General features: G+C 30.4%; 1 protein-coding gene across 2 annotated transcripts in view; it reads left to right on the plus strand.

Annotated features, from left to right (window-relative positions):
- Positions 1 to 23,918, plus strand: part of SNTG1 (syntrophin gamma 1) — a 510,335-nt gene that overhangs the window by 321,353 nt on the left and 165,064 nt on the right. For both annotated transcript variants that reach the window (XM_025043728.1, XM_025043729.1), the window contains 2 exons: positions 5,372 to 5,502; positions 19,433 to 19,562. In XM_025043728.1, coding sequence (XP_024899496.1) covers positions 5,372 to 5,502; positions 19,433 to 19,562 — 261 coding nt within the window. The remainder of the gene's footprint in view (positions 1 to 5,371; positions 5,503 to 19,432; positions 19,563 to 23,918) is intronic.

Consider the following 23,918-nt stretch of genomic DNA (forward strand, 5'->3'; position numbering starts at 1 on the left):
TTAACTTGATGCAAAAAATCATATAATCATTTTATAACATTGCATGTTATATGTAATTTCATACTCTAAATGATTTGCCATGATTTTTTATCATTTTTCTATTAAAATTATTTAATTAAAATTATTTGACATTTATTAGGATTTATTAGCTATCTTCACGCATACCAAGGAATTAATGTGAAATGAGAAAACCTAACCTACACATTTTGTTAAATACAATACATGTATTTAATAATTTTTAATTTTGTAAATATTTTTGAAATTTTATGGATTCTACTTTTTAAAATATTCAGACATTCTAAAGGCAAAACAACTCTTTCTGGTTATGTGTAAAATTAATAATTATCTCACATGCTCACAAACATGAAAAGTAGCAGAGAACTTTAAATACACTTTTAATTTTTTATTTTACATGTTGGGATATATATAAGACATATAGCTTCTTCTTCTGACTTGTATGATTCACCCTCCATTTGAAATGTTGACCTAATTGCAGCATTTATTTCAGAGTACTCCTTTTGACCATTTAAGGCTTGAAAGTCCTTCATTGTATCTAACTGCACCAGTATTATCCTTTAGCTGCATGCCTTAAGTCCCTACGTCTATTTTGTTTGTTTATTTGTTTGTTTTATCCTAAAGAGAAACTCTTGGGAAGACCAAATGTTAGCTCTACAAATATAACCTAAACACCTCTGGGTATATTTTATCTGACCTTTTATTTTTGTTGCCATAGAACTATTGTCACACAGTAGGTAATGTTAAAATGTTAATCTTTAGAAGATGGTGAGGTCTGAGTCACTTAAATATTGACTTCTTAATGAGAAAATTAATATGTACATTTTGTGTTCCCATCAGCTCTCTTCTCAATTCTATAGACTTACAATATTCAACTAAATCATCACCTCTTATTTCAATAATTGTTTTGCTCACCAATTCTCTTCCACTCTGGATGCTCTTGATGCTCTTGATCCAGTTCCCTTTACTAGGCTGGTGTGCATACCCCCAGCTGCTGTGAGTGTTGGCTGCCTCAAATTCAGAATTGACTCATCTTGTAAGGAACATTTGCCTGGGAATCAGGGCTCACACCCCCCATCATTGTGTGGCTGTACAAGGACTTATTGATAGGGATATAACGGCAGGTCTCTTTAACCAGCTTGTGGCAGATGACACAGAGGTTTTTCTTCAGGAGCTCGTATTTCTGACCAGGTTGTTCCCCACCTCATCTACTGCTTCCCTCAGTCCTTACAGATTTCCCTTGAGAACATTCCCTCAACATGACACTCACAGAAGAATCCCCATCTCAGCTCTGCTCCTAGGACGGGAAAGAAGTGCTATTTTACTTAAGAGTGGTAGAAACCTGTTTGGTAATGATTTTATTATAATTCTTGTCCCAATACCCTTGGACTCCTCTATAATAATGGAAAGTAGAGAAGTCAGAGTGGAAGGTCTCTAGGTAAGAATCATCCATTGACATACACAAAATAAATCTATGGAACTTATTTTTTGAATCGTGCCTCTATGTTGTTCACCTTTAGAAATATAATTAAAGCAAGAAAATCACTAAGTAATTCTGTAACATGATTGTTCCAAATAAATCCAGCTGTATATAAAAAAAGGAAAAAAAAAACAGTTGTCATAATTTTTTCTTACTGGAGTTATATATTTCCATTCTCAAGAGACACGTTTTATTTCTATTTTTAGCATTAAGATTGAACATTATTTTGACATTGCTAAAGATTTTCAAGTGTAAGGGAATTGATGATGCTTATGAATTTAGACTATAATAATCAAGACAAATGTAAATTTAAATAAAGTATATTAAAAATAAAGAAAATAATCTCAATGCATTTTAATTAAGTAAATATTTACCAAGAGCCTACTCTGGGGAAACAGTCTTCTAGATACCAAGGGGGAAAAATCAGTTATGGTTCTTGACCCAAAAGTTTAAAATTCAGATCTATAAAAAATTCATAAAATTAAGAATAAGCAGAATACAAATAATGAATATTAAAATTCTAACATCAGAGAAAAGGACTAATAGAGAATTTGAATATCTGACTAATTGAACTCAACAAAAATTGAGGGACTACAAACAAACAGGTTTTCTGTTGCTCATGTGGGAATAAGCCTCAGGCCTAATTGGACTGTACAGATTTACACAGTGCTATCCTGTTTCTCTTCCTTATCTTGAATAGGCTTTGAATTAGGTATAAGGAATGGATGACATTTTTACTCAAGATTTATAAAATTAGGAGAAGAAAACACTAAATAACAATGAGAAGTAGAAGCTTGGAAGGGAGTATGCATTGTGAAATATTTTCCCCCAAATGTGCACATATTATAGGTCTCTTTAAGAGAAATATTACTAATTTATTAATAATATTAATAATTAGTAATTTTCTAATTCATCTAAATCTCCAGTTCTATCCTGGGCCCAGGTAATTTCATTTATAATTCTTAGCCTTAATTATTCTCTGAAGCAAATTTTGAGTAGGCACAATTCTGGTTTCTGGAAACAGCATTTTAAACATATGGCAAAATAACACCTTAAAACATATTAATATCACTTCCCCATCTTACATAAAAATGTAGTCTAGTCTTTCTAAGATCTTTAGTTCATCAATTTTAGGGCATAGAGTTATCTGGTTTTCCAGCCAAGGTGGAGAAAGGCAATTAGCTTTGTGCCCCAGCATAAATTTAGATAATCATCCAGCCAGATTTTTAGGATTTTTTTTTCATAATTAGATTCCTTTAATAAATACTTTTTATTCCAAGTTATTAAAAAAATCTTGATCATCATTTTACCATCAATTTTGTTTTGATAAGATGATTGTTCTTATCATGTGACAATATACCTTGAAATTTATTAAGCTTTGGGAAAAACAGTATTTTTAAGCAAAGGCTACTTTTCCTATTCTCATTATTAATAAAATAGGAAACAACATTCTAGGTACTGAAGAATAAAACTGCTAATAAGTAGTTATGGGACTTAAAACCATGAAAATGATTGTGTTTTTAGATCATCTTATATATAATTCGAAATAATTGCAAGACTATTATTATGGAAAGAGACTGGAAAGAAAATTTACATTCTATTTTCATAATTAAAATAAAGATAATTTTCAAAAGACACTAGGTATTCCACTAAATAACAGATCTATATTTCAAAAGCTAAAATGGGGTTTATTTATATGTTTTATAAGGTGCAAACATAAAAGAAAGTGACATTTTATAATTTTAGTACATAAAAGCATCAAGTTGAGATGCTACATTAAAGTCATGCTAAAGATCACATGTATTTGCATATCTGCCAATCTATAGAGTCTATAAAATATGACCTTTAAAACTTGAACTCATCTATTAGTGATTATCATTGTCCTCAATATTCTGTTGCCTGTGACTTTTATGTTTTTTTTTTTCATTTTTTATCCCATTTGTTTACAAACATATGAAGCAAGGGGAACTATTTGTGTTTTTTAAGACATATGAAGAATCATATTTAAATAATTTGCCTAAACTTATATAGCAAAACAGTAAAATAATCAAGATAAAAATCTGAATTATTTTCCTGGTTTCATCTCTGGTTATGAATAATAAATGTTGTCCTATGATACATGCGTTGGCCCTGGAATCAGAAAGATGTGGGTCTGTGTATATCCTAATATTGTTGTTTGCTGGCTGGATGACTTGGATAAATTATTGACTGTAGAACTGCTCAGGAGTGGGCCATCTTAGAACTGTCCTGGAGTCCTGCAAGAGAGTTTGAGCCATATGCCGAAATAGGCTTAGTTATAGGGCATTTTGGTGGGATCTGGGACACTTACAAGTCCTATGATTAGCTCTGGCCTGACCAAAGAAAACTAGTTTGTTTATCTTAGTGTGTCACACAGAATTATCGTTTCTTCAAGTGCCCTCATGCAGAAAAGGGCACTTTGGGAAAGCAATAATTTAATGTGTCTAAAAAAGCTTTAGGTTTTTCTTTTGTAAGAGGAGACTTTTGATAGCCTTATCTTTGGAAATAGGCACAATAAGGCACAGTTTAAATAACTTGCCCCTAGGTTAAAGGATAAGTCAGTAGGCTAATTGAAATTTTGAATCCAAGTGGTTTAGTTCCAGGTTAGAGCCTGAGCCCTCACTACCCTGCTACCCAACTGACCTCATGCTGACATGAAGGTCAGGAGAAAGATTATCATGAAACCTTGGTTTGTGCCTTTGCAATCACCAGATAAGCATTAAAGACAACAGTCTTGCATCAAAGGATAGGTGCTCACTGAATTGCCAGTAGGGGACCCCTTACTGAGTGGTCTTAGCCTGTCTACCTTTCTGGGTGTTCTAAACTCTTCTAAGGATTTAGTATATTTGTATTTGCTCAACTGGTGACAATTAATATAAAACTGCCAAGGAACACTCAAACTTTACTGATAATAATGGAAGTTATTTTTTTCCCCTAAGCAATTTTAAATGAGTTAATATCTGAAAGAAAATTTTAATAATAGACTAAGCATCTCAACATGACTAGAATAGAACCTCCTTCTAACATCATCACCCAAAAATTATAGAATAGAGAGAATCCGTATCAACAGTTCCCTGATCAAATTAAGCCTTAACCCTTCACAAACCATGCCAACTAAAATATCAACATTGTTTCATGTGCTAGTGCCAGGAAGAAATTTTAACAGTGAAGCTCATATAATGAAAAAAACATAAATCAACATAAAGTGAAAAGCTCAAATTTTATTCAAATCTGTTTCCTCTACATACAAAGAAAAAAAAAATCTAAACTTCTAACGAAACATAAAATAAATGTAATTTTAAATCAGTAGCAGTTGACTTAACATGACACTAAAACACTATACGAAAACATAAAATGTTTAATAAACATTAAGTTAAAACAATGAACAAATATTTTCTTGAGTAGTTTCTTAAAGTTGTTTTATAAGAATATTTATTATATTCAAAATATTTACAAATAATTAATCAAACACAAGCACTTCTAGCAGTGTTTTGTGCTTAGCAGATAGAAAATATTGGCCAATTGAATACTTGTTCATTGCAATTACAGTTTTTCCTATCTTTCCCATTTGTGAATGAATTCAATTCCGTCACACTTTTATTTTTCTCTTCCTTCTTCTAACCTATTTTTCACTTCATTCTTAATCTCAAAGACTTGCTCCTTCACTTTCTTATAGAATTCCATTAATAAATACATTACAGTTTTCTTATCAATGAATATGAATTTCTTCTTGTGGTAATCTGTAAATATTATTTGATTATTTAGGGGAAAATATATCTCTCAAATGAAGATTTGTGACATAGACACTCAAAATGTAGTAAGAAAAAAAAAAAACCTATATCTTTCTATTCTTTTCAGGACACATTATCATGTTCTTCATGGCCAACATCACCAGGCTTGAGATGGGAAAAGAGATGGTGTGACCTTAGACTGATCCCTCTACTTCATTCTCGTTTCTCTCAGTATGTGCCTGGAACAGATTTGAGTCGGTGAGTTCACGTTTACTGAGTTTGATTTACTGTTGATTAAAAAAAGAGACTTTAGTCAAACTTTTAACATTGTATGACTTATGATTTTTATTTTTAGCACATTTCTTATAGCAGGAAGATTTAGAATAGTGTAATACTGTAAAACATTTATGAATCTGGTGATAAAAGCATTACTTAAAACCCTGATTCTAACACAACTTTTTGTAATGTATTCAGTGTCTTTTAACATAGTTTTATTGGATTTTAAAATTTCCTCTTGTGTTCTTTTTAATAAGATTTTTCTTTTCCTCAAGGAAATTGTATTGTTTATTTAATAGCAAAAGTATTTTCATATAGTTTATTATATTCTCATATTATTGTTTCAAACATGTGTAGGAGCATTAGTGATGTCGTCTTTTGCATTTTTGAATTTTTTTTCTTTTTTATCTTGATATATTTTGCTAAGGGGTTGTAAATTTTATTAATTCATTTTTTCAAAGGACTAATTTGGGCATTGTTGAAGCTCTTCAGTATGTGAACACATTGTAAATCATAAGTTTCCTCTTCTTTCTTGATTTTTGTCATTTCTTAAATTCTTTGGATTGATTTTTTTTGTTATTATAGTTTCTTGAGATGGAAGTTATAGGAGTCCAGAAATTTTTCTGTAAAGAGTGGTATAGTAAATATTTTAAGCTTTGCAGGCCCTAATGTCTTTGTCACAACTATTCGGCTCTACACTTCTATAAAGAAAACTGTCATACACAATATATAAAAAAAAAAGTAGGGTTCTGTTTCAAAAGAAACTTTATTTATAAAAACACATAACAGGCTAGATTTAGCCCGTAGGCCACAGTTTTGCCAAATGCTCATCTGATCATTGATTTTTCAGACTTTTTTCCTAATATATGTAGTCAGAGCTAGACATTTCCATCAAAGTTTGCTTCAGCTATACCCACAAGTTTTAGAATTATATCTTCATTTATTTATAGTGGTTTTGAATATAATATTTCATATAGTTTTCTGAATAGTTGCTCCAGGTACTAAATATACATACATATCTTCTGAGACTACTGGTGTTGACTCTTTACAACTTTGAATGTAGTAGAAACATTACTTCCCATTAGGTCCTTTTATCTTCCTCAATTTGTAAATATAAATTTAATTATATTTGTATATATGTGTGTGTGTGTGTGTGTATAAATATGTATGTATATTACATATATACACACACATACACATACACATATATATACATATATATTTATAATATGCATACATATTTATACACACACACACACACATATATATATATATACTTATCAAATACCATATCAGTTGGTACTATGACTTTTTGTTTTAGTTATCAAAATAATTTTTAAAATTAATGGAAAAAGGGTAACTTTTAACCCAATGTTTACCCGCTCCAAAATTCTTTCTGAAGTTCCAAGCTTTCCGTTTGTTATTTTTTGTTTGTTTAGGGAATTTTTTTTTTTAGCCATTCCTTAAAAGTAAAATTATGGGTATGAAAATTATTAGTTTTTCTTTGTCTGAGAATATCTTTACTTTATCTTCATTCCTAAGGACAGTTTCCTGGATGTAGATTTATAGTTGATGCACCTTTTCTTTCAGTCCTTGAAAATATTGTGCTGCTGCCTTTTGGCCTCTATTGTCATTCAAATTGGTATCCTGCTTGCTGCATTCAAAAAAAAAATATATATATATATTAATGTATTTTTCTGCTCTATCTTGTCCATTCATACTTTTTATAACCTTTATTTATTTTTTTGCTATTTTTTATTTTTAATTTTTTTAATTAAATTTATTGAGGTGACAATGGTTAATAAAATTATATAGATTTCAAGTATACCGTTCAATAATACCTCATATATATTACATTGAATGTTTACCACCCAAAGTTAAGTTTCCTCCCGTCACCTTATATTTGATCCCTTTTACCTTTATCTACCTCCTCCTCTCCCCGCTTTCCCTCTGGTAAGAGAAGTTGCAATTACTTAAAGCATTTTTATGATGTTTGCTTTAAAATACTTGTCAGATAATTTCAATATCTCATTCATTTCAGTATCGGTGTTTTCAAATTGTCTTTTGTAATTCAAGTTGATATTTTTCTGGCTTTGATAAAACAAATGATTTTTAAAAATACTGGAAATTTTGGATATTAAATTAAGAGACTCTAGTCTATTTAATCTAATCTTTTTTTTTAGGCAGACCTTTCCTTTGCTGAGGTGTAGTATGAGAACTGGATGTATATATCTGTTGTTTCCTGCTTACACCAGCCCAGTAAAAGTGTAATGCTAACTTATACTGCCTCATTGTAGATGGTTGAGGTGTAATTTTTAATTGTTCATTTCTTTTTATTTCTGAGTATCATTCCACAGTATGGGTGTTTTTAAAAATCCAGCCATTTATGAATATCTGGTTATTTCCAGTTTTTGGCTATTGTAAATAAAGATGCTATAAACATTTGTGTATAAAATTTTGCATGAAATTACATTCTTATTTCTTTAAGTAAATTGTAAAGAGCTCAATTACAGGGTTATATGGTAATAGCGGGTTTAGATTTTTAGAAAACAGCCAAATTGTTTTCTAGAATAGCTATACAATTTTACATTCCCTCCAGCAGTTATGAGTGATCAGTTTATACATGTCCTTGCCAGCACTTGGTGATGTTGCTGTTTTTATTTTACTATTTTGATAAGTATGGAGTGATATGTCATTTTAACCTGAATTTACATATCCTTATGAGGTTATGTGCTATTTACACATGAAATCCTCTTTGGTGAAATGTCTGTTTATGTATTTTGACCATTTTGTGATTGGTTTATTTGTTTACTTTTTCTGTTGAGATTTTATATATATATATATATATATACACACACACACACACACACACACACACACACATACATATATGTATATATATATACAAGTCTTTTGTCTCAACACACACTAGTTTTTATTGTCTATCTTCATCTTTTTTACTTTTTTTGCAATAAACATTTTTATTCTTAATATTTTTTCTAGTATATCATTATGCATATATTCTTTTAGCATTGTTTTAGTTATTGCCTAAACATTACACTGTATGTCTCAGTCTATTTGTGCTTCTATAACAAAATATCACAAACTGGGTGGCTTATAAACAACAGAAATTTATTGCTCACAGTTCTGAATGCTGGAGGTCCAAGATTAAGACAGCAGCATGGTTATGTTCTCTGGTGAGGGTCCTCTTACTGGTTTATAGCTGGTGTCTTCTCTCTGCATCCTCACTTGATGGAAGGGGCTAAGTATCTCTATGGATTCTCTTTTATAAGGTACTAATTACATTCATAAGAGATCCAGCCTTATGGCTTAAGCATCTACCAAAGGCCTCATCTATTAATACTATCACATAAGGCATTGCAATTTTGAAAGATGAATTGTGGAGGGGACACACATTCAGATCATAGCACTACATATACATGATTTATTAGAGTTTAATGCAATTTATTCATTTTAATTTGTTCAGAAATGCTAGGAACCTAGAACACTTTACTTCCTTTTTTTTTACCGTCTTTTGAGTATATTTTTGATATGATTTTAATTATGCATTTTAAAATCTTCAAGACATTAATTATATTTTTATAGTTACATAACTGTTTAAATATATATCTTATCTTTAATTTCTTTTTTTATTATTTCTTTCTTTTGATTCTATTTTTCTTCTGCTTTAACAACTCTCTTAATATTACTATTGACACTGATTTTTTAAAAATGTTTGTTTTATTTTTACTTAAAAACAATTTAGACAGAGTTATGAAATAGAATCATTTAGCTAAAACAATTCAAGAGAAAAATCAAATCATTTGAAAGAGTCTAAATGACTACTTACATTTTTATTTTTATGGCACTTCAACACATCAATAGATTTTAGCAATTGAATTAATTGCACTCAATAATATTACAGTGATAAGCAGTTATAAACAGCACTATTCAGAATGGATTGCTCAGCAATTCACATTCAAGAGCTAATTTATTGTTCACTCTTCACTCAATAAAAATTGATGTAATGGCTGTAAGTGGAAGGTGTTGTTTGGTTTCTTCCCTGAATCAACTTGTAGGAAGTGGGAACAGTAAGGAATAAAAAAGAAAAGAAAAGATAAATAACTGGTTCATGATGACACATATAAAAGATTATTTAGTTTAGTTCAAAATTGGAATACTATTTGTTGGTTGGTTTTGCCAAGACCCATAATTTTAACTCAAATAATGTAATACTTCTCATATGTAATTGCTACAAAGTTGTGTTACTATCATATACTATTGTGTAGATATGAATTAAAACATCTCAGTATTTTTATCAGTGTAGACAGTTAAGTTCATTATATGGTAATAGCCCTGAATTCATAAATATATATCTGATTTCTATTCTGCAGTGTTATAATAATGAAGAACATTGCAGTCCCAGGATATTAGAATGGGAAATAGAGGTTGTATAATATCTGGCTGAGTTTTTAATCTCTAAGCTTTATTTTTTTTGTATGAACAATGAGCATATTGTGTATGTGTGTGTGTGTGTGTGGGTGTGTGTATATATATATATATATACACACACACATATATTTCACTTACCAACTGTTAAAGATGAGCAAAAAAAAATCTTACTTGCTTTCTCGAGCCCCTTTAAATACCTTTGGTAATTGTGTATGTGTGTGTGTGTGTGTGGGTGTGTGTATATATATATATATATACACACACACATATATATATTATATCTGAAATATATAATAAAATATATATTTGAGTTTCAAAATGGCATTTACCTCTGTACTTTTAGTGCTAAGGCTGAACAGTGCTCTATAAATGCTTTAAGGCTGAACAGTGCTCTATAAATGTTTCTTAAGTGAGTTATAATGATCAAGAATTTTATCTCTGGTTTTTGAGTATCTACTGCATGCTTATTAAAACCTATGAAAATCAATAGTATTGAAATGAAGTCTATTAATCTGTGCTATTACTTTTAGAAAAATTCTAAATAATAGGAGAATTTCTAGTGCCCTTCCAAGAGCACACAGCATGTTTTTCCTGAGGTGAGGACATTTCAGATGATGCCATATTGGGTATCAATAGATGAAATTTAGTATTTAAACAGTAGGTTAGAATAGTGGTTGTGAAAACTATGCTTTCAATAATGCAAGTATCTTATCAAATAAGTTTCCAATAATAAAGCCAAATATGAATCTAGCTCATAGTAATCATTCAATTCATGTTTGTTCATTGAAGGGTGGCACTTTCAGGAATGTATACTTTAGGAGATTGGAAGAGAAAACAGAAACAGTGAATGTATGAAATAGAAAAGAAGTAAATTTAAGGAGAACTAAGTATGATACTATAATATTAAAGAAAGTATTGCAAACAGAGTTGTAAAATGAAGGAAATGGTTGATCATATCAATGACAGAAAAGATATATTAAAATGACTGCGAAAAAGTGATTAATTTTGGGATGATTTGGGATAGTATAATTTTTGGAGCCAATTGGATTGAAAAACAATTTGTCATACGAAGAACGTTGATGGCAAAAAAAGAGAAATGATGTGTAAGAACACTGTATTTATAATGTGATTAAGGAGGAAGAAGAGGAATATAAAATTCAAAGCATATCATGGTTATGGTTATTGATTAAATAGAAGGAATCAATACCAAAGATGGAAACCACATTTCTTTTTTTGTGTATGCCATTATCCTTGTCATTCATTGCTCCATTTTTTACATGTTGTTCCACACATGGGGGTCCAGAGTGATTAAAGTAATTGACCTTTTTCCATTTTCACAGGTAGGCCAACGTGACCACAAGAACGGTTTCTGGTATAAAACAGAAACATTTAATAATTTTTTTAAAAATTTGGCTGAATAAAATTAAGATACTACTTGTTTTCACCTAACCTATGAGCCATGCAAGTGTTTCTTTGTCTAACACAACCTTCATATTTTTACCTGTTCTTATATAGCTGTACTGCGATGTTGAGGAAGACAGTACCATAGTCCCCTTAAGATATACAATTCTCTTCGTAAAAGCTTAAACTTCTGGTAGAAAGCTCTAGATCAACTTTGCATAGGCTTTGAAAACTGGAAAAAATTCTCTTGTCAATGATTTCCTACTGGTTTTGTTTCTCAAGTTTGTGACATAGTCAATCAATGATACAAGACTTTCAATTACATTTTAATATTTTCCAGAGCCAGAAAAGGATATAGTCCCAGGGAACTTGAGTATCTCTGGGAAACTGAAAAAATAAGTTAAAAAATATCCTTTGAAAGAACATATTCCAATATACTTTAGGCTTAGAAGAAATATTTTTTGTTTGATAAAATAAAAGAACATGTATTTCAAAAATTCATACAATATGACAAAAATAGAGTAAAGATATACAATGTGGTGCTTCTATTGGCTGGAAACTAGGTATGCAAGAATTGAAAAGCACAGCTATCTTCTCAGGATGACAGGGAGATGGAGGGATCCAGGAGTTAAAGAAGAACAGCTAAACTATGGTAGGTATGTTATGAGGAACAGGATTTTCCAGTCAGAAAGAGATAAATAAAATGACTAGTAGATAGGCAAAAGACTCTGCAACGTACAATACTGATTGCTTTGAGTTTAAAAAAAATAGTAAAGTAAATAAGAGGAACTAAAAAACTGGATTCCTAGTAATCAGTTGAGACTCTCTGCACAATTGTTCTTTTGCCTGAGAATCCTGGCACATTAAGAAGAAAAGACTAAAATTGAAGTTATTGAAGTCTAGGTGTTAATAAGGTAGGAATAGCTGGAGGCCAAAATGACAAGAAATTCTAAGGTGGGAAAAAAACACGTAACTAATATGGATGAAGTGGAGTCCAGCCTTGCAAGAAATAATGTCCAGAATAGATTTGTAGACCAATTAGTAGGAGTAAAAAAAAAAAAAAAAAAGAAAGAAAGAAAAAAGAAAAAAAGAAAAGCAAAGAAAGAAAGAAAAGGTAATTAGGTGGCTATTAAAAGAATGAGGTTATAGTCAAAGAACAGATATGTCAGAATTCAAGTCTGACAGTGGAGCTGTCTTGAATGACAACTAGATCTCAAGTTAGAAAAAGCAGGAGATTGCTAAAATAAAACAGTGATGGATAGTTTTGCACGTACAAATTAAAGACAACATACTAACACTGTGCTAGTACTATGAACAATGAAAATTAATGTACATGGCTCCTCCTCGAGGAACTTGCAGACTATAAAAAAAAGACAGTATGTAGGAGATACACAGAGGTTAAAAAACACAGAGAACAAGTACTACAATAAACAGACTGGATAGGAGTACTCAAGTGGGAGAGATTCATTTCAAATACATGGGTTATAAAAAATATCATGGAATAAGTGGCACCTGAGTTAATTTTTTAAATTTGAATTAGATTTTGAAAGGCAGAAATAACATAACAAGCATTTTTAACAGATTGTCAAGTTTTATGAAGCCCAATCCATAAGTTTCAAAATACATAAAATGCACTGAGAAAGATTTAAAATAACAGAAATCATACAATGTCTACTCTCAGAAAAATAACAGAAGTAAAATAGAAATTAAAAACAGAAAGATAACCGGAAAACCCCCAAATACATGAATATTAAACAACACACTTCTAAATAACACATGGCTTAAAGAAAAACCTCAAGAGAAATTTAAAAATATTTAGAACCTGAAAACACAACTTATTAAAATTTTGGAAATTTAGTAAGAAAAACACTTAGAGAGAAGATTATAGATCAAATGCAAATATTAGAAAAAAATAAAATTAATCATCCATTTTCACCAAAACTGGAAAAAGAATGGCAAATTAAATCCAAAGTAAACAAAATAAAATAAATAATAAAAATTAGAGAGAAAATCAAAACTGAAAATAGAACAATAGAGAAAATTTTTTAAAATGCTTAGTTCTTTGAAAAGATCAATAAAATTGACAAGCCTCTAGCAAGCTAAGAAAAAAAAAAGGAGAAAGAAAATAAATGTATAATATTAGAAATAAAAAAGGTACATGATTATAAATCATTACATATCTTATGGGCATTAAAAGGATAATAAAGGAATACTGTGAACAACTTTATGCCCACATTTGAAAGCCTAGATGAAATGGACCAATTCTTTGAAAGACAAAATTTACCAAAACTCACACAAGAAGAAATAAATGAGCTGAATAGATTATGTCTATTAAAGAAATTGAATCAATAATTAATAAGCTTCCAAAACAGAAAGGACCAGGTACAGTGGGAATTCTATTTAAACTTTAAGAAAGGAATTACACCAATTCTCTATGATCTCTTTTACTGAATAGAAGCAAAGGGAATACTATTAAAATCATTCTTTGTAACCAACGTTACTTCAGTACCAAAAACAAACAGAAATGTTATAAGGAAAAACAACAGCAAATACAGACCAATATGTCTCATGAACATAGATTCAAAAATCCTTAACAAAATCTTAGCAAATTGAATACAACAGTGTTTAAAAAATATACACCATAACCAAGTATGATTTATCTTAGCTATGAAAATCTAGTTCAACATTAACAAATTAATTAATATTATCTATCAAGAAAAATCACGATTCTATAAATTTATACAAAAAAAAACATTTGACAAGTATAACACCTATGATAAAAAAAAAAAAACTCAGTAAACTAGGAATAGAGAACTTCCTCAACTTCATAAAAGATATCTACAAAAAAATTGCAGCTAACATTATACTCAATGGTAAGAAACAGCTTTCCCACTAAAGATCAGGAACAAGGCAAGATGTCTCTCTCACCACTGCTTTTTAAGATCATACTGAAAGTCCTAGCTAATTCAATAAAGCAAGAAAATAAGATTAAAAGATATACAGATTGAGAAGGAAGATATCGAATCGTCTTTGTTTTCAGGTGACGTATGTAAAAAATCCAAAAGAATCGGTAAAAGAAATATTCTGGAACTAATAAGCAATTATAACAAAGTTTCACAATACAAAGTTAACATACAAAAGCCAATCACTTTCTTATATACGAGTGACGATCGAGTGAAATTTGAAATTAAAATCACAATAGCATTACGTTAGCATCCAAATAAATGAAATACTTAAGTATATTTCTATCAAAATATATATAAAATATATATGTGAAGAATGACAAAACTCTGATGATCAAAATAAAAGGAGGATAAAATAACTAGAGAGATATTTCATGTTTATAGATAGGAAAACTCAATATCGTGAAGATGTCAGTTCTTCTCAATTTGATCTATAGATCCAATGAAATCCCAATCATAATTTCAGCAAATTATTTTGAGATTTTTTTTCAGAGAGGCAAAAGACACAGAATAGCCAGCACTATACTGAAGAAGAATGAAGTTGGAGGACTAATACTACTTAACTTTAAGACTTACTATAAGGCTATAATAATCAAGACATTGTGGCATTGCAAAATAATAGACAAATAGATCAATGGAATAGAATAGATAGCCTAACCTAGACTTTCATAAATGTAGTCAACTGATCTTTGACAGAGGAGCAAGAGCAATGTAATGGAGCAAACGTTGTCTTTTCAACAAATGGTTCTGGAACAACTGGATATCCACATACAAATAATAATAATAATAATAATAATAATAAGAAGAAGAAGAAGAAGAAGAAGAAGAACAACAACAACAACAACAACAACAACAACAACAACAACAACCTACATACAATCTCATACTCTTCACCAAAAAATTAACTTAAAATGAATCAAAGACTTAAGTGTAAAACATAGAATTATAAAATTCTTAGAAGATAACATAGAAGAAAACTTAGATGACATTGATTATGGCAATGATATTTTAGATATAACACTAACTATATGATCTATGAAAGAATTAACTTATATGCTGGACTTCATTAAAATTAAAAATATACAAAGAACTCATAAAATTCAAAATAGGAAACAAACTACCCAAAATGGGCAAAAAACCTTAACATACAACTCACCAAAGAAGATATATTGATGTAAATAAACATATAAAAGGATGCTCCACATCTTATGTCATCAGGAAAATGTAAATTAAAACAACAATGAGATATTACTGCATACCTGTTAAAGTGGTGAAAACCCAGAACACTGACAACATCAAATGCTAGTGAGGATGTGGAGCAACAGGAATTCTCATTCAAAGCTGGTGGGAATGTAAAATGGCACAACCACTTTGGAAGTCATTTGGCATTTTCTTAAAAAAACTAAAAATGCTCTTACCATATGATTCAGCGATCGCACTTTTTTGTATTTACCCAGAGAAGTTGAAACTTAGGTCCACACAAAAAATTGCACACATATATTTTTAGCATCTTTATTCACAATTGCCAAAACTTGAAAGCAAGATATGTTTAGTATGTAAATGGGAAATAAAATGTGGTACATCCAGGGAATGGATTATTCATTGCTAAAAATAAATGAACTCTCAAGCCATAAGAAGCATGGAGGAACTATAAATGCATATTACCAAATGAAAAACATCAATCTGAAAAGACTGTATACTTTATTATTCCAACTATGTGACACTATAGAAAAGTTAAAACCATGGAGACAATAAAAAGATTAGTGGTAGCCAGGGATGGGGCTGTTGATGTACTGGTATTTATAAATAGGCAGAGCAAAAAGGATTTTTAGGCAGAGAAAATACTCTGTATAATATAATGATGGTTATGTTGTCCAAACCCAAAGAATGTAGAACACCAAGAATGAAACTTAATGTAAAGTTAGGACTTTGGTTTATAATTAAGTGTTAAGTGTAGGTTTATAAAATGTAACACATGTCCCACTCTGGTAGGAGATGTTGATAATGAGGAAGACAGCGCATGTGTGGTGACAGGAGGTATACAGGAAACCTCTGTACCTTCTCAATTTTGCTGAGAATTTAAAAATGCTCTAAAAATCTCTTTACATGTGTGAAGTATGCAGGACAAATGTTTCCATGTTTATTTTACACACAGAGAAATTGGAGGTCAGAGAGTTACATAACATTGTTACCTGTAATAACCTTACAGATAATAAATAGAGTGGGATAAAGGCATTTCAGACATATGACTTCATGCGGTGTAAAGTCATCAATGAATTCAAACAAGAATTATTGTGTTAATCAGAAATGTATATGTATTTATGTATATGCCTAAGATACATTGAAGGTTACTTATGGATTTTTATAGTGAGCAGTGTATTTTGCATACAAAGATTAATATTTATTCTAAATGAATAAATCTATTTTAAAAATCAGCAACATTTGAGAATAATTTTTATTGCTGGGACAATGAGCAAGAATCTCCCCCAAAAATGTAAAAAATATTGAACAGACAGTTGAAAAATAATCTGTACTCAAAATTTCAGATTATCTAACTCTTTAATAATGTAATTTTTAAAGCAAATATATATACGTATGTATATATATATATGTGTGTGTACGTATGTTTTTGTGTGTGTGTGTGTTTGTGTTTGTTTGGGTGTGTGTATATAAAGTATCATAATTCTGTCTGGGTAGCCTCAACACTTCTACAGATGTTAAAGTGCAATGTTTCACAATACTAAATATATGGTAATGGAGTCTATTGATTTCAGAGAGTGTACAATCAAATAATAAGAAACAAAGAATTTTTTGTTTTATAATTACTGATTATCTCCATTCAAAGAATTACATTTTCTAAGAGCTACAAAGAAAATAAATAGCATTGCAGTCTTCCTAAGGAAACAACAAATCCATGTGGAGACAGTCTTGCTAAACATTCTCAAATACTGCCATCAAGACCGCATTTAATGGATTGTTCAGAGGAAAAGTAGTCATAGAACTTCAGCGATATGTGGAAATATTTGAATCCCAATACTCACTCCATAAATACTTGTTAAATTATAAAATATATTATTCTCAATTTTCTTAAGGGGAAATTGAGGCACAAGTGGACAAATTCATTGATAGTCTTATTCATTCAAAAATAGAGGCAGAACTATGACTTAGATGGTAATCTCTACAATCAGCTTATTTTGTAAGAAATCATATATAAGCAAAAAAAACAGTTCAAATACTTCACATATATTTAGGAAATTACTTTCATAAAATCAACGTAAAAAGTGTAAACAGAATGTAAAAAGCAATATATATTAATAAATAAGCCTACATTTATAAAAGATTAGTCCAGAATTATTCTATCTATATGATTACATAGATTGCAGATTTTATCTAGGTCTATTAACTGTAATTACCTGAAAATCAAGCTGTCTTGATTCATTTAAAGCAGAAAGAACAAATATATCCAAGACATGCTTTAATTTGTGGCATGTGAAGCAGTGGTTATAATAATCAGAGAGTGAAAAGAAATATATATTGCTAAACTCAAATTAGTTCTCATTTTCCACGGATGGTTGAGGTTCTGTGTGGATATTTTAAAAGTCTTAGTCACTGTTGAATATCAAAATTAAACCTAAGAAAACCATGTAAAATTATAATATTATTTTCATGCTATGCATATTTTTTCTTGTCCCAAATACAAAAGAACATTATTTCAGAGACAGACAATAGTTGTACTTCCAAAAGGCTTTTCATGTAGTTTTGAGATAAAACAAAAAAGTATATTTGAACATTTTCTTATCTGTTGAAAGTGCTGGGTCAAAATATGACAGCAAATTTCTCTAAAAATATTAAATAATTTGGGTACAGAGTATCTTAGAAGCAAAGGCTTTACCATGTGCCTGGTTCTGAGATATGGACTGGTCTTAGGGGAAGAGAGTGTGACACAGACCTAGAGATGAAGCTAAGCCAGACATATGCTCTGTGGAGTGTCCTTTATTTATTTGAGGAAATGAAATCATGTCTAATATAGATATGATTACAAAACTTAGAAGCAACAGAAAAAGGTATTTATTTGTAGAAGATACACACACACACACACACACACACACACACACATTTACTTAACTTTTTAATACTGAACTACAGATTTTTCTATTGCATCATGAATAGCCGGGATTTAAATAAAGTTTGTGCATTTTCTAAAGTGTGTTGTACAACAGAGTAATTCTCAAATATAAGACATTTGTTTACCTTTCATTCATTTTGGATTTTTTGTCTATTTCTTTTCATTAAGATTATATCTAAACATGCAAGAAGTGGATACAGAAAAAATAGTAAATGATTAAAGCTGTATTTGAATTACTTTATATTCTATACCATTTTGGAAAACAATTTAGAATGACATCATTTAATTTTCTCCAAAAACAGCAACAAAAAAATCAACAAAAAGTCATAGGGTTATTTAGACTGGCCATTGCATTTTGAAGAAAAAGTTTAATTGTTATTGAAATACACAACATTCACATAATTTTGAGTATAAAATTTAGACCTGAAGAAGAGCTATGAACCTCTTTTCCCAAACCATCTTTGAGAAGATGAATAAACTGAGAAAGAAGTGGTTTAACAGCTAACAAAATGCTTCAGCTCATGACACCAAATGATTTTTGTAAGATGTTTAATATTTGTGTTTTTTTATGTGATCTTTCAATTATAAATCAGAAGATGTATTGAAAAATATCCAGAAGAGATGATGATAACCAAAATAATAAACTTCTATGTATAATTTTATGATAAACTAAAAAAAGAATCCTAAAGTGTCTTAAATATTCTTCCATTTACATAATATAATTTATAACTCAACATTTTCCCAAATTTATCTGAATCTCAAGATGCTTTCTAAAAATTCAAAATGTTGCCTTAGTTTATCATTAGTCTTCAAATTAAAGACAGCAATATTATTAAAGAAGTAAACAAATATGAATTTGAAGCTGTATTTGTATTATTTAAAAGAAGAGCTTTTTAACAGATACTCTTTCAAGTTGCAAATATATAAATGAGATGATGTTTTGATCTGATTTGTTCTGACATGTCTGCAGGCAGAATGCTTTTCAAGTCATCGCTGTGGACGGGGTCTGCAGTGGGATTATTCAGTGCCTCTCTGATGAAGACTGTATTGACTGGCTTCAAGCAATAGCAACTAATATTTCAAACCTCACAAAGCACAATGTAAGTAGTGATTGAAGGGACACCTGGCCATAGAGTTTCTCCCCTTGGTAAATTTCTTCAAAAATATATATACATATAAAACTAAGCATCAACTGCTTGGAGTTCATCTAAGAAAATCCATCATGAAATCTTTCTAGAATAATTATCAAAAGAAAATTACTTTATTTTGAGTTTTGGCCCAAACTATCAGTTCAAGAACATTTTCCCACATGTTTCCTGCTAAACATCTACATTATTTAAATAAGTGAAAATAAACATTTTGCGTGTAATCATTAAGTACACATATAGATAGATGATAGATAAATCAGTATAAGATGTAGACATTTATCATCTATCTATCTATCTATCTATCTATCTATCTATCTATCTATCTATCTATGTCATCTATCTACCTATCATCTATCTATATGTGAAAGTATTCTGGACTAAACCGGTACAAAATATCCAGAGTATTGTTAATTTTCCTTTAGTGACATTATAATTGCAGGTAGAATTTTTGAAGTAGTTGGAGGGAAGAGTTAAAAGAGTTAGCATGGAGACTGAAGATCTTGCCTAAGTCTGCACTAGTACAGGATCAATTAGAAGACATTGTTGAATATGGTAACTACCACATTAGAGCCATGTCTATATTATTAGGAATGGCTTCTCTACTTTTTGTCTGTCTTTCTACTTCAACTTTCTTCATTCTTGTCTCTTTATTATCACTATCCACTCATTATCACTATTGATTAATAATTAATTTAGTTTTAACAAAATATGCAAAATCATAAACCTCATTTCATTGAGTACCAATGCATATCATTTAAAATTGTTAAAATATATTAGCTATCATACATGTCTTAATACTTTCCTATTTCTGCAACTGTGTTATGCCATGTTGGAGCATTTAAGAAGTCTTAAGGAAAATTCAGAAGTCTGATATATAAATGGTTAAGTGAAAATATGTAACTTTTTCATCAATTCATGAACATATAAAACTTTCTTCACATAAATGACCCTTTAGACCCAAATATCTTTGCACAGACTTTACTTTGAAATCTTTGAAATCTAAAAAAGATTGTGTCAAATATTTCTTAAAAGTAGAAGGGCCATCAACCATTAAAGACAACATTGCCATCATAAATAACCATGTACCTATATCTTAAGTGGATATTGAAGGGATTATCTGGGAATGGAATTGATAGGCATGGGATATGTACCTGTTCAACATTTCCTGATAATGCCAAATATTTTCCAAATTACTGGTCAGTTTACCCAGTTATTCTCAGTGGCTGACAGGTCTTTTTCCACAGGTCACCTCAACAATTCGTATTATCATGTCTTTTTAATTTTTGGTTATTTGGTATGTGTAAAACTATATCTCATTGTGGTGTAAAAGGAAGTGGACTTTTTTTTTTTTTTCTCATGGTACCTAAATAGGTACAACTACACAAAACCTTACCTGGGACATCACTCAATAAGGAGTCCTGGCCTAGGCATATCTGGCTTGGGCAAGAATTACCCTGTAACACTCAATCTTTGTTAATCTGGTGGTATCATCATACTAGAATTGCAGAAAATGACAAGAGGTTTCAGATTGACCAAAAAAAAAAAGTAGTGTTTCTCTGAGGATCATGCCTCTCCGCAATACTTACTCTCTAATAGAGATGTTCCAGGATTAAAGAAAAGAGAAAAATACTTTGTGAGAGTATCGACTATTTCATTACATAAAATTTTTAGAGTGTCCAAAATGAGCCAACAACCTATATTTATTAGAAAAAAATTAAAAAGAACAGGATGTTAAATTGTAAATCCAATGTTTTTCTCTTTACCTAGATCCAAATTTATATTGACCCCAAATCCTAGGAATTCTCTTATAAAATTTGTGATTCTTTGGAATGTATGTTTGAGTAGAATGCTGTGATCCAGAAAGCAAGCATATGAAAAGTCAACATTTCTTTAAAAAAAAAAAAGTGAAGGTATAAATGCCACTATCCTCTGTAAGTGTTACCGGAGTGAAGGAGTCCGTCTGCCTGCGCGCGTCTATGTCAATGAGATACATATAGGTTTTGCACCAAAGAAAATAAAAGGTTTATTTTAGAGTCAAATATTCTGGAGACGTAAGTGAACTATTGCTCTCAAAAACCTGGTTCCCTAGGTGTCTTGAGGGGATAGATTATATAGGGAAAAATCAGTTGTCATGGAAGCTAAGGGAGTTAGGGGTCACGGGTAATTGATCATTGTATCCAGTTGGACTCAGTCGTGGGTGTCATCCCGTCTGGTCCCATGGCAGATGAGGACCTGGGGTTGAAACACATATAAAGCCAAGAAGTTATCCTTAGTTTAACCGAAAGTTATTGTCCTCCTGGTCTATAAATCTGAGGCTTCATTCTTAAAAGATTTGACACTGGTCGGAACCTAATGTCTTAAGGCTTAATGGTTGAAGGAGTAGGTTTGCGAAGGTAAAAGGATAAGGGCGGAATAAAAGCAAGAGAGTCACAGGTGCCATTACTAAGCAAAACCAGCTTGAATCAAATAAAAAGCTACAAAAAAAATCTGGGTATGGTTACCTGAGCACAAAGAAAGAATAGCCATATTTTACTTCTTGCTTTTCTCTCTTTTAATAAGTGCTCAGCATGAAACTTAAGAAAGCAGACAGTTCTCCTATCTATTATTTTAGCTGCTGAGAGATTTATATGTTTATTATGCTATTGTAGTTTTATAAATTCCCTCATTGTTCTTTAATCTCCTGTGATTGTGTTTAATTGTATGTCTTGTTGATCTTATAATCAGTTCTTACTCAAAAGCACCCATGATTACAATACACTCTCATATATGTAGTGCTATATAAATGTTGAAAAGTTGTTACACATAGTAATAATAATGTTACTTTAGTGAAGGTATGATGACTGCATTATTAATACAGTTGATACGGTTGATTAGTATAAAGAAAGAATTTAGGCAGATTTGATAGTAAGTAGAAAAGTTTCTTTTAGCATTTTCAGATGCTCATTCTAGCTCTTTTAATATTTTTTTTAATTCTAAAATGATACTAGAAATCATTCCTTTTAGAAGGATATAGAACTATTTTTATATCTGCAAATACTTTGAGGGTATGTAGGCTTATGTAAAGTCTAACTCTGAATAGTTTACTTGTTATTATTAGGTACAAAGGAAAAATATTGAGACAACTATCTAAGGAAACTTTAATCTAGAGATTAGCATGCATAAGAATCAATTTGAAAAAATTAATTAGAAAATGCTTACAAAATAAGTGAAAAAATCATGCTATTAAAATGATGTGCTTGGAATGTACATATATACATATCTATATGTATATTTATACACAAATAATGATAGAATAAAAAGAGAAATATTAAAATTTAATTTTGTAGAAACTTTTTTATGATGAATCATGTTTTAGTGTGTAGAACAATCAGGGAATAGACTGAGGAGAAGGTTAAAAGAAAGAAAAAAAAAACAGACCAGTACTAGAATCACTGGAGCAATATAAGATTCATTTTCTATTCTCTTTGCTCACTAATTTCAGCAGTAATAATTCCATGAAATCGGGAGATTTTCATACCAGTTTTATGTGAAAATTCTATGCAATTACAGTTGCAGGCAGAAAAATTAATTTTTCCAAGTACAAAAAACACATTTATATTTTACCATTATTCAAGGTGGCTCCAAAATATTTACGATGCACTTAGTAAATGGTGTGCAGTAAAAAAGGATGTTTTGGGGACTTGTATCAAAGGTGTGCTTGCACAGAAGCCCATTCATTTTACTTAAATTATATGCTTAGACATTGAAAAAGGAGGAATGGCAGAGGCTATGATTTTGTGGGATGGTTCCAACTAAACCCTAAACCAATTTCCATTGGGCATTTGTTATTATTTTGCATAAAATAGACTTTAAAGATTGATAAAGGTAAAATTCATGAACTCTAAAAACAGTAAAATGCATGAATTGTAAATAACAGTACTTGCTTCAAGTTAATATTATTTCTATCCTTCATTATTTTACCATATATATGATCAGTATCTGTGGAAAGTTATTAATTTTTATTTCCATGATCAATTTATATTAAATAGCTAAAGATCTTAAAATATGCTGATGCTGTAATGGTATGGAATTCTTGGAAATCCAGGGAAGGAGTAAAAGTATTTTGCATATAGAAATATGCATTATTGGCTCAGTAGGAAGGTTTTGGTAGGCTAAAAGTGCTCTCGATTATTTTAACTTCCTGGTAGTCACACTCTTATGCAATCCTGTCCCCTACATATGGGCTGAAAAGGGAGCTTAAAAGCAGATGCTTTCCTGTCAAAATTTCAAATGATTCTACAATTTCAATTGACTCTTGATTACAGACTA

Source organism: Pteropus alecto, unplaced genomic scaffold (assembly GCF_000325575.1).
Source record: "Pteropus alecto unplaced genomic scaffold, ASM32557v1 scaffold62, whole genome shotgun sequence".
NCBI classification, from domain to species: Eukaryota; Metazoa; Chordata; class Mammalia; order Chiroptera; family Pteropodidae; genus Pteropus; species Pteropus alecto.